This window comes from Citrus clementina, unplaced genomic scaffold, assembly GCF_000493195.1.
Source record: "Citrus clementina cultivar Clemenules unplaced genomic scaffold, Citrus_clementina_v1.0 scaffold_2, whole genome shotgun sequence".
NCBI classification, from domain to species: domain Eukaryota; kingdom Viridiplantae; phylum Streptophyta; class Magnoliopsida; order Sapindales; family Rutaceae; genus Citrus; species Citrus x clementina.
The window spans coordinates 28,415,880-28,429,244 of record NW_006262688.1 but is presented as its reverse complement, the minus strand read 5'-3'; the positions used below and the strand labels follow the sequence as shown (position 1 = coordinate 28,429,244).

General features: G+C 33.3%; 1 protein-coding gene across 1 annotated transcript in view; it reads right to left on the bottom strand.

The window, feature by feature from the left end:
- LOC112101038 (LEAF RUST 10 DISEASE-RESISTANCE LOCUS RECEPTOR-LIKE PROTEIN KINASE-like 2.4) overlaps nucleotides 1-462 on the bottom strand; it is a 3,205-nt gene extending 2,743 nt beyond the window's left edge. The window contains 1 exon segment of the mRNA XM_024190932.1: nucleotides 57-462. Coding sequence (XP_024046700.1) covers nucleotides 57-462 — 406 coding nt within the window.
- Nucleotides 463-13,365: the final 12,903 nt, after the last annotated feature.

Genomic DNA, 13,365 nt, shown 5'->3' with positions numbered 1-13,365 from the left:
CTTTGAAATGAAGACGCATGAGTCTGGAAGATCTGATATTCTGGCGTTGGTGACACCATATCCAACATGTCCAACATAAACATAGACATTCGACTGATTGTTACTCAAACATGGAACTTTCGTATACGCCTGATCAACAATATTACTTGAGCAATTCACGTAATGGGCGTATGAGTTAAGAATGTAATCGTTAATATGTCGGAAAAAGTAAGGGGATAGGGAAAAAGATTTGTACGGGAGGCCGCAGCTTCCATTGGCTAGGTTAACATCGGCAACACTGATTGTACATTTATCATGGGAAATTCGCTTTACATAGTACCTTGCAGAATTGGACAATTCTAAGATGGTTTTGTTGTTCTCGCAAGAAAGTTCTAACTCCGGATGACCGCATCTAGCTGGATCGCCCTTGAGGCGAAAAGGGTAGCTTATGTTTCTGACATCTCCACAAGAAGAAGAACACATTTGTACTTCAAGTTTTCTTGCTTCAATTTCACTGGTGCTGAATACAAACATCAACAGACAAAACAGAAAAGTTGAGAAAATTGAAGCTTCTTCACTACTCATTGCTCCTCCAATTGCAGGATACAATTAACGAATTTGAATAAACTAAGCAGAACGGTATAAAAGTGTTCATGCGCTACGTTTTCTACAGTTTCACTTGCGCGGTGAGAGGCGGGCTTTAAACTTATTATAGTTTAGTATACAACTATGCGATTGAATTAATTAGCACTAAATAATTTGTTTAAAAAATAATATTAATTATTCATAAAATGAAATGGACACGATGGAAGAAAATTTTTAATTACTGAGTGCTAGGCTTGTCGCATTACTGCAATGGGGACAAATTTAGATAAACATGTTCAATTTCGTTTCTTACTGTAAATTTTTTATGCGGATGCCACGAAGCTTCTGGAGTCTCTTTCCACGATTTGTTTAGGTGGAAGCTTTCAGATTCCAATGGGGAAGTCCATACGGCAAGGAGAAGTCGCTTAATTTCCTGGTAATTGTAAATGAGTTAGCATCGGTGGGAATGGGATGATCCGTCCCCATCCTAGCTTGACCTCAAATTTCTTGGTAAACGTTCTTCAACATTAAAAGCGATGGAACTTATTGGAAACAGTTTCAATGCAGTCCAATTCCAGTTAATATCTTTCGCTTTCTTAATTTCTCACCACCAAACACAATGGCGTACCTCACCTTTTTTGTTTTTTTGTCCCTGACAGGATTTGGAGAAACGCGGCTTTGGAAATTTGGAGAGGCCCCGACGACCAACACTTTTAAAGCGACCAACATGCAGAAGAATGAGGACTTCTCATGTCATGTCACAAGTTTCTAAAAATTATGGTTGCTGTTGTAATTATTGTTATTATTATTATGAATAAAGAAAGATATGTACATTTAGAATTATGATTAGGTACCCAGAGTTGAGTAATATAATGCATGATAAGTTTTTATTGGTGGAGTTGTGTTGTAGGCCCCACAACTCCACTAATTAAAACATGTCAGGTGTGCCTGATAGTGCGTATACGCCATATAGTGCATTAGTATTTTTATTAACTTTTTTAAATAACTAATATACAATATATTAGTAAATTCATATTTTAAAAGATGCGAAAATCCACACATGATAATATATATATATATATATATATATATATATATATTTCCTTCTAGTATCAGAGCCAAGGGGAGGATAGTGTAATATAGTTTAGAGTTTGTGTTTAAAGACTTGCGTTTTATTTTGAATTTTGTTTGTGTGGTGAATTTTTACTGGTAGTAAGTCCCGTCTTAGAATAAGGATTTCCGCTTAGGGCTGTAAAACTATACCTGTAGCCATACGACCAAAACCATAGATAGACCGTAAGATCTTTTCTCATGGATTCTCTACTCTGTAGAGCATCGTCCTTTTCTAGCTCTTCTTCTGGGAAGACTAGTGATTCAAAGCATGTTGTGAGCTCAGAAGAATTTGTTATTGAGAACTTTGATAAAGCAATTAATTGTTGGGAACTTCCAAAAATTTCTAAAGAAAAGATTTATAAAACAAAAAAGTTTGATTTTTTAAAGAATGATTATGTTATAAAGACTGAAGAACGTGACATAACTCTTTCAAAGTCATTTGAAACAATTCAATTGTTTTCTGAGCATTCATTAAAAAAATTAAAAGAAAAGAATTTTAATTATGTCCACATCGGTTTAATCCAAGTCGGAATAAAACCTTTGACTAAAGAAGGACTAAATACTTCTATCTTTGTTGTCCTTAGAGATGGTCGATTCATCTCTTTTGATGATTCCTTACTAAGTAGTATTGAATCAAGTCTCTGTAAAGGCCCTATATCTTTTTATTGTTATCCAAACATAACAATTTCCCTTAAAGACAAAAATATTTTAAAAAACATGATTTTACAAATTAAAACCCACAATTATCATATGATTGAGGGATCTGTCCCAGTCGCATTAATATTTAAAATTTCTTATAAAGCCATGATTTCTGCATTTAGCACGCAACATAAATTCCAGTAAAAAAGAGATGAGACTCTTCTCTTACAGACTGATTTGTCTAGAGCCAATACTGTCATTCCAAAACCAATTCAATGGAAAGATGTTAATCTTCCAGAAGAATGGATCCTTGAAGGAGCCACTACACCTGCGATTCCTAAACAACTTGAGCCAAATACAGAGTTGCAAAATGTGACTCAGTATTCTGATGGTAAAGTCAAACTGTCTTTGAGGAGATCTAATTCAACCAGATTTTCTGATAAAGAGTCATGCTCAAGTATTCCTTCATTAGAAAAGAAATTTACAAAAATCCCCTCAGTTATAAATCTTCCTTTTCAAGCTGTAAAAAGTCAACCTAGGTTTTCAACTTCAGATATACCTAGTTCCTCTATTCGCTTGGTTGACTATACCACTAGTGTTCCTCACCCTATTTACACTAGTAGTCAACGCGAACAAAGACAGGAAGAGAAGAAATCTTCTCCTCCAACTTCTCCTACATTTTCTGCTGTCACAGAAAATGTAATTGGTGTCATTTCAAAAGAATTTCAATTGGATAAAACTCTTCTGCATAATGATTTTTATTCAGAGAATAATAAAGAAAAAGACTTTGGTTTTTTAAACATTTTTTAAATCAAAAAAAAGAAATCCAACAAATCTATTATGAGTTTGTAAATTTTCATCAAATTCATATATTGTTTTTTGATTGGTTTGAGATATATTCTTCTGATAACAACATAAGTTATCCTTTTAAAGAGTCAAACCCTTTTACTATTAGAAAGAAGATTCCTGAGTGGAAACTTTCTGATAGTGATAGAACCATAGAATCTGAGCATCCACCTCTTCGGAGCTTAAATGTTGACCATGGTGAACCTTCTATCCAAATTATAGCCTCACCTTACAAAATCCCTAAACCAAATGATTCTGAAGCTAATTTAAGTAGTATTATCCAACAGAATAATTTCTGTAATACTAACTTAAATACAATTGGCAAACAGTTGACTAGGATAGAAAACCAATTCCAAAAGTCAACCATTACTATTTCCTCTGTTTCTCCTGTTCCATCAAAATCAGATTTTGACAAGAAGCTTAAAGAGCCTATTTTCAAACCTTTTCAGGTTTCGAAAACTAGTCAAAAGCTTATTCAAGAGTCAAAATCAGATTTTGCCAAAGCCATTAGAGAACAACTAGATAGGATAGAAGTTGCTTCTTCCTCATCTAGCAAAGTTCAAATAGCTCCTGATACTCCTCAATCTAGCAAGATTAGAGTATTAGAACAAGACCAAATGTCTATAGCCTCTTCTAATATAGAAGCCTTCAAAGAAGAACCTGTTCCAAAAGCTAATAAAATCCATTGGGATTTAGCCCTTCCTACTGTCAAGTCTCCACCTGATTTGGCCATAGACAACAGGCCTAGTGCATTAAATCAATCGCGTTTTAATGCATCTTCTGTCTATGAGTGGAATATTGATGGTATGTCTGAATACAACATCTTAGGATTGCTGCAACAGATGACCGTGGCAGCTAATGCCTGCAAAACCCAGTCAGGAACTTCTGACAAAGCCATTGCAGAAATCCTCATTGCAGGTTTTACTGGTCAACTTAAAGGTTGGTGGGATCATCTTCTCACTAAACAACAACAATTAGATATATTGAATTCCATCCAGTTTGATGAGATTGGAACCCCCATTCTTGATGAACTCAATAACCCCATCCAAGATGCTGTAGCTACCCTGATTCTAACCATATCCCTCCATTTCATAGGTGACCCTTTTTACCTTAGAGACAAAAATGCTGAGTGACTACATAATTTGATATGTAGGAAACTTAGTGAATTCCAAACCTACAAAACCACTTTCTTCACCAGACTCTTTCTCAGAGATGATGCAAACCATATAACTTGGAAAGAGAAATTCCTTGCAGGATTACCTACCCTTTTAGGAGAAAAGGTTAGGAACTCCATAAAAGCTCTTCACGATAACCGTATTCCTTATGATGAGCTCACTTGTGGTGAGTTAGTCAGTTTTGTCAACAAAGAAGGTTTAAAGATCTGTCAAGATTTGAAATTACAGAAACGACTAAAATGGGAGCTTAGAAAGTCTAAGCAAGAATTAGGCAGTTTCTGTAAACAATTCAATTATGACCCCTTTAAAACTTCTGTCTCCAAAGATTGTAATGGTGAGTGCTCTACCAGACCTCACAAGAAATATTACAAATCCAAAAGCTAAAGGAAGTCATTCCAGAATTTTAGAGAATCTTCTTATAAGAAACCCTTGAGGCCCCATAAAAAGCCCAACTTCTCTAAGAAAAAGGATTTTAAACCCAAACACAAAGCCCCTTTTAACTATAAAGAAACCATTTGCCACAAGTGTGGTATCAAAAGCCATACTGTAAAGTATTGCAGAATGAATCGAAAGCTTCATGAGCTTGGCCTTGATGATGAAACCCTTTCCAAAGTTGCCTCTCTTTTTATAGAGTCTTCAGACTCTAAGTCTTCCATGTCGGGAGATAGTGACCCCCTCCAAGTCGACGGATTAATTGACTCAGATACCTCTGCATCTAGCAGTAGTGATTCTGAATCAGATTCTTTTTTAAAGAAAATTAATGTTTTGACTAAAGACCAAGAAACTTTTCTTGAACTTGTTAAATATATTTCTGATCCAAATCTTCAAAAGGAGTATCTTGATAAACTTTTGAAAACCCTGGATTTGAATAAAGCAGAAATTTCTAAAGTTCCTATTATTAAAAAGAATACTTATGACCTCACTGAGATTTTGGATAAAAAGAAAACAAAGAAAACTGCCCCCAACATCCAAGACCTTCAAAAAGAGATTAAAGAAATCAAATCCGAGATTAGAGAATTAAAAGAGAAACAAAAGAGTGACTCCGATACTATTCAACTCTTCTTACAAAAGCAATTACAGGATAATTCAGATAATGAATCTAATCCTGATGGTGACGATAATATTGACCAAAATTTGGAAAACATTGAGTCTGTATCAAATGATTTTCTATTTGTTTTAAAACAAATCACTATGAGAAAGTACTTGATTAAAATTACTTTAATTTTTTCTAAAGATTTTGCAATTGACGCCATTGCCCTTTTCAACACTGGTGCCGATTTAAATTGCATAAGAGAAGACATTGTCCCCAAAAGATTTCATGAGAAAACGAAAGAAAGGCTTTCTGCCGCCAACAATTCAAAACTTAAAGTCAATTCTAAAGTTGAAGCTTCAATTCATAACAATGGTTTTGAATTTAGAACTTTTTTTGTTCTCACAAACGACATACATCATGCTGTCATTCTGGGAACTCCTTTTATAAATCTTATTACCCCCTATACTGTCAATTATGATAGTATATCTTTCAAAGCAAAAGACAAAAAATTTGTTTTCCCATTCATTGAAAAGCCAAAAATAAGGAATTTGAATATTGTCAAAGCTTGTTCTGTCTATCAAAATCAAATCAATAATCTTCTTAGATCAAGACAGAATGATTTAATGTTTTTGCGAAAAGATTTGAGCCTAAAAAGAATTGAGAATCAATTAAAAAATGATTTTGTACAAAGAAAAATCTCTAATTTCAAAGATCTTATTGAAAAAGAAATATGTGCTGATTTACCATCTGCTTTCTGGAACAGAAAACAACATCTGGTAGATTTACCTTATGAAAGCTCTTTTGATGAAAGACAAATTCCTACCAAAGCCCGACCAATTCAAATGAACATGGAATTAGAAAAACATTGCAAAGAAGAAATAAAAGATTTAGAAACTAAAGGACTAATTGTAAAATCAAGATCCCCCTGGTCTTGTGCTGTTTTTTATGTAAACAAAAATTCTTAAATTGAAAGAGGAATACCAAGACTGGTCATAAATTACAAACCTCTTAATAAGGCATTAAATGGATTAGGTACCCAATACCTAATAAAAAGAATTTGCTTCAAAAACTACATTCTGCTTTCATATTTTCAAAATTTGACATGAAATCTGGTTTTTGGCAAATTCAAATCCACCCTAATGACTGACACAACTTAAAATTAATTTTTAACTCCCAAGTATAAGAGTGTCTTGTTGTATTATAACTCGATGAGTCCGAGGTCGATCCACAGAGAAAAGATTTAATTAGTTTATTTTATTTTATCTAAAAATTGAAATTAAAACTTGAATATAAACAACTTAATTTAAATGAAACTATGGAATTGAACTAGTTAGGGTTATGGATCCACTCTTAGAAATAAATAAAACTTAATAAATTCTTTTTGCCAATTTTTTAGATTTATTACCCAAAAGATTAATTATACAAATTATTATTATTTTCCCTTTAATTTTATGATGGCTTAAGTATTTATTGTGCCAAAATTTAATTTGTCTACAATAAGTCAAAATACCATTTCACCATGCCTTATATTAAGATCTTAAGAATTTATTGTGCCAAATTCATTTGTTTGTCTACAATAAATCAAAATTTTAAAATATAAAACATGTATAAAATTAAATAGAAAATAATTTAATTTATAAAATTAAAAATAGAATTTGATTAAATCATATTTATTTCCTAAGAGTTTCACCTTCCCCTAACTAATATTATTTAGTTAAGCATAATTAAAATAAAAAGAAGTAGTAAAATTGAATTACTTATAATTAAAAGAAATAAAAACAACTAAAATTGGAAATAAAACTAATTTTATTAATGAAAATAATTATACAAAATATTAAAAACACACCTGGAAATCAAGATTACAAGGAGATGGAGAGAATTTGAGAAGAAGAGAGTTGTAGAGAGATGATTAAAACATAAAAATGAGGCCCTATTTATAGAAAAATAAATTCATAATCTAGTGCTTTGCGGTCCATCATAGGCTTCATGCATGTGCTCCTCACATCCCTTAGATCAAGATCCAACGGCTGGTCAAACTTCAAAAGTCAATCATCACACATGGCATTGTTTGACTCGTCCGATTTGCCCAAAGAACGGTTGAGATTTGGCGGGTTAATGGGTGGATCGGGTCGACCCGAATACAAAGATTTGGATCCTCCAACTTGCTTCATCAACCATTGCCACGTGGCACAATCATGGCCATTGAATCATGAACGGTTGAGATTTAGTCAAAATTGCCAGTTATCCCATGCACTCATATCTATTGTAAGCTCATTTCATCATCCAATCAGTGCTCGGTCAACAGGAAAAGTCAACTTTTTTTACACAATCCCAATTTTAAGCCGATCTTGACTGATCTTAAGGTTTTCGGACCTCCGGAATCCAAATTTGGCCTCCGTTTATCTGTTTAGAGCCTCGAAGTACGTGAAATTGATATTTTTCCTAATAAACACATAAAAATACACAAAATTAAATATATTTAAAACATAATTCATAATTCATAATATATTACATAAACACAAATATAAATTAAAACATAAGCATAAAATACATGTTATCGCTTGATAATTAAACAATTTTTAATACTAATCAATGACCGTTACAAAACTGCTTTTACTGTTCCTTTTGGACAGTACGAATGGACCGTTATGCCTTTTGGTTTAAAAAATGCACCTTCTGAATTTCAAATAATCATGAATGATATTTACAACCCTTATTCTGAATTTTGTATTGTTTATATTGATGACGTCTTAATTTTCTCTCAAACCATTGACCAGCATTTCAAACATTTAAAGACTTTTTACTTGGCAACTAGAAAAGCTGGATTAGCCATTTCCAAATCCAAAGTTTCTTTGTTCCAAACAAAAATCAGATTCCTTGGTCATCATATTTCCAAAGGAACCATTACTCCTATTGAGCGTTCTCTTGTCTTTGCAGACAAGTTCCCGGATAAAATCTTAGATAAAACTCAATTACAGAGATTTCTAGGAAGTCTAAAATATGTTCTTGATTTCTGTCCTAATATCAATAGGATGTCCAAACCTTTGCATGATGGGTTAAAAAAGAATCCTGTTGCCTGGACTGATGAACATACCAAAGTTGTTAAGCTCATAAAGAATTCTGTTAAAAGCATCCCTTGTTTATATCTTGCAAATCCTGCATTACCTAAAATTGTTGAAACTGATGCATCTGATTTAGGTTATAGAGGTATATTAAAGCAAAAAGAAAATGATAAAGAACAGATAATACAATATGTTTCTGCACATTGGAATGAATGCTAGAAAAATTATTCCACTATCAAAAAAGAAATTCTTTCTATTGTTTTGTGTATTTCCAAATTTCAAAGTGATCTACTAAATCAAAAATTTTTACTTAGAATTGATTGCAAAGCTGCAAAACATGTTTTAGAAAATAATGTTCAAAACATTGCATCAAAACAGATTTTTGCACGATGGCAAGCTATTTTAAGTGTTTTTGATTTTGATATTGCGTTTATTAAAGGTAATACAAATTCTATTCCTGATTTTCTAACTAGAGAATTTCTCCAAAACAGATAATGCTGCCAAAGCGCAGAGACAAAGGTAAAGCTATTCTTAAAGACTGTGACTCCCAAACAACCTCCAAAGAACCTCAGTCCACTCCCTCTAAAGATAAATTACTATCTTCAGCCATGCCCATTAAATCCTGGATTGAAATGGTTGAGGAAGAACAAGAAACCCAATACAAATCCATCTCCTCTGAACAACAAGTAAAAGAATGGATGGAATCCATTACAAAGTCTCCTGAACTTATGCTTGCCTTACAAGGCATTTCAAAATCTAAAGCCCTTTCTCAAATCCCTGAGGAAGAAAAACCAATTTCTAAAGAACTTACAAAACCTTCCTCTCAAAGCCAAAATATTGTTCTCTCTGGTGAAAGTTCATCTTCCCAAATTGTTCTTTCACAACCAACTTCTTCAAAGAAAACTTCCGATTGGTATGATAAAACCCATTTTCAAAACATTTTAACAATGGAAGATGGTTTTTACCACACTGATCCTTTCCAAGCAATTTCAAAGTTTTTTCCTAAAGGCTGGTTTTTTAAACCATGGGATTTAACAAAACCCCAGCCTTATTACCAAAGCATTTTAGAAGCCACTGAGTCTGTAAAATTCAAACATTTCTTTCTCAGTGAAACCCACACTGAACCGGCTTATTCCACAGCCACTATCTTAAAAGTTTTGAGCCCAAACCAGTGGGGTGACCAACTCCACAAATTCAAAACCTTCCCTCCAAATTTCCAAATGCGTTTGCCTCATTGCTTGACCTATTCCTACTAGGACTACCAGCAAGCTTGGTTAAACACATTTTTTATACAAAACCCAAAGAAATCCCATTCGTGGTTATTTTTCTTCAACTCAAAAATAACCGTCCAAAGTCTTCCAAACTGGTTTCAGCAGTGGTGAAATTATTTTGGTCCAACACCACAAATCCTGACCCCAAATGCCACTCATTGTCTAAACCTTTTCAAAGCCCATTATACCCCATCCGAATCAGAGAAAAGGTTCTCCCCCTTTCTTTATTTTTGTACAAATTTCTTTCTCCCATGGGTATGGATGTGGAATTTCAAATTTCATACCCAAGAAAAACACCTCATTATCTAAAGAACTTTCAAAGTGAAGTGGTGGTCAAAATTCGATGAGCAAACCAAATTAACTGACACCCTCATAAAAAATTGGCTTAATTCAAAAGGCTTCCTACCACCAACTATTAAAGACTCCAAAGCCCAACAAACCTTTCTTACTCAGAAATCTAAAGCCCAGTCCCTTTTGGCCAGCGCCAAAACTGAAGATGAATATTTTAAAGTTATGGAGCAGCTCCTCACCTCAAGATCGAAGTCCTCAGTAGCAGACACCTCTGAAGACGATGAAGAAGATGAAGAGCCATTTATTTCTCTTGGAGATGAAAATGAAGACGACTGTTTCAGAATTTTCTCTCCACTAAAGCATTGTAAATAATGTTTGTAAGTTAAAAAAAAAGTAATTATTACGTGTATTTTCCCTGTATTTTTTGGTATTTTGTACCACCGGGTGGTCCTCTGGACACAAGTGAGAGCGCACATGTCTCTTCACCCGTATCATTTATGTATTTCGCTACAACTCCGCTAACCGTCTACAGTGGAGAATTCCAAAGATTACTGTATGCTACAGCTTCGCTACAGTCTACAGTACAGAATTCCAAAGATTACTGTACGCTACAGCTCCGCTATAGTCTACAGTTTAAAACTCATTTTGTATAAAAATCAGGAGGAAGACTTAGACTCCTCAGGTTTTTCATTTTCAAGTTTAAAGCTTCTCTCTCTTCTTTTCCTTCTCTCTCTCTCTATCTCTCTCTGGGAATCAGGAATCCGAAGGGCTCAAGGAAATTTTTCTGATTTCAGAATAGTTCCTTGCCTTCAAGATTAATTTCCCTTTCTTTGCTACAAAGAAAAGCAATCAATGTAAGCAATTTTCATTTTACATTAAAGCATTTGTAAATTTTATTTAAAGCTTTTCATGTATGTTTAAATTTCTGTACTTTAATTTTCCGCAATTTAAAGCATCTTTAGCAGACTGATCTGTATCAGATCTGCCATACAACTGTTACGTTCCTCTGAGGCAACAAGACCAGATCTCAATCCTCAGTTGTAATTTTTCTCTTCTCCCTCCAATCCTTCATAGCACCATTTCTGGGATCCAGATCTGGTACTGTGTATGCACCCTAACTTTTAGATGTATGTTTGTTGCTAGGCTTGCTTAAAGAATCTAATAAATATTTGGTAAAGAAAAATTATTTGAGTATATCGACGGAAATCCGACGACATAAATTTCAGAGACGAACCCGAATGGGCGTTAGTCTGATCTGCACTGTCGGTAAACAAGTCACGTACTTTAAATAATTTAAAAATTTGACTAACCGCGTTTTAAATTTAAAAGTGCCTTAAGCAATATTTGGTAAAGTACTTTAAAATCCGACAAAGCCGTTCTTTTCCAAGCATTGTTCATATCGGACTTCTTAATAATTGGTTTTTCTCGTAAGCACTTCCATCCTTCGATCCTATTTCCTTCTCTATATATATATATATATATATATATATATTATAGTATTTTTTAATTAGGGATCTCTGATTTTAATAAAGTTAGGGATAAGTTAAAAGATAAAATAAACACATATTTTAATTTTGTTTTCGTATGCATAGATTTCCTCTCCATCAAATGTTTTCGTATTAATTTTGTGACATTGTAACGGGTTTTGTTGTGTTTCATGTGGTATGTATCACTGCCATAAATTGCTTTAATGAAATAATCACTTATTTCAAATGTCACAGCTGCATTAGTATAATGTATGTATTGATGTAAAAATTGGTCATGTTGTATGCCACTTGTTTTTAATGTCTGTCATGTCGAATTCAAATCCATAAAATAAATATTGATCAAATGTTTAACTTGGCAGCCGATATAAGAATAGTAGTCTCATTGAAAATGTACTAAAAAAACAATATAATAACATATCTATTGCAAAAGGCGAGCAAGAAAAGGAGGGAAAGTAATGTAGACTGGATTTATCTCCAGCCTAAAAGGGGGAAGCACTTCATAAATTAATGCGTTTAAGCCTGCAACCATTTATCTGGCATACAAAGTCATGCTACTGTAAACAATTTATCAAGCATTTTAATGTCGTGTTGCTATGGATATGCACGCTTCCATGGCCATTCAGCAGCTATTTATTATTGTGGAGATAAAAGCGTATTGATTGGTGATTTTTTTCCTTATTAATATTTGGTGCATGTTTTGTTCTGATTGAAGTAGAGGGCCCTAATTTTCTGAAATTTTGTTGACAAAAGATAGAGAGCGCATAAATTAAAATGCCATTAAGCAAACGCATTTTAAATCATTGTGCTCTCTGTATTCTATCATCAACGTGCAGCTTCATTTGGCCCTCAAAACTGTAGTGATCCACTGATCTTCTTCCAGGTGTTACTTGTTAATTTTCATTTGATTGTTATTTTATTTGTTCATACACACACACACACACAGACACACACATACATACATATACAATTATACTCATAATATAATTATAACTTTATAAGTTATGTATACACAACTAAGCCCAGTGTATATATATCCTCCATGCATGCATATCTGTATTGTGAAATGAGGCAAATGGCGGCATTCAAATTGAATCCCCGCTTGAGGAGTTGAGAGAGATTCAGAATTGGGACTGCTCCCGTGAGCTGCTTTATCATGGACGCTTTGGGCTTTTCAGAGCAGCAGAATTAAAAGCCCACTAATGACTTGGGCTATTCTTGGAGGCAACCGCAGTCCATAAAGAAGCATAAAGCCATGAACTGTTCCGTTGTTTTGTTCATTTTTTCCCTTCTAGTCTGATTCACTTCCGAAGTAGCTGTTGAGAAACTTAAAGATGAATATAATATCATGGACTTTAATTCTTAAATTTAACAAATATGAGAGTACATTTTTAAAAAATTGTAAAAAAATTGTAAGAAAGTAAAATTTTGAAACAAGCATATGATTAAAACATAAATGAATCCCAACTTTATTTTGGTTTTAAAGGAAAAAAAAAGCACCATAAAAAATAAAAGTTTCCTAAAATTTTAGTTGAGCGCATGATACGAGAACATATATAAATACAAGAAGAATGTGAGAGATAATATTAATATTTTTATATTTTAAAATAATAAATTTTGTTCAACTCAATTTTCAAGTAGGTAATAGAAGTATAATAGTAGGTCCTCAACTAATATGACAAATTGAAAAAATTCATCCATAGTTGTATTAATGTTGTATCACTCGAACACATCAAAGATTTTAAGCGATAAATAAAACAACCACAGTCAAACAAAAACTCAATTTAGTGGTTTTCAAGCGTTCCAATAACAAGGACTAAATAATTTAGCTTATAATCGGAGAAAATTTGAAATAAATTAACAATATCCCTTTTTAATTGTAATCTT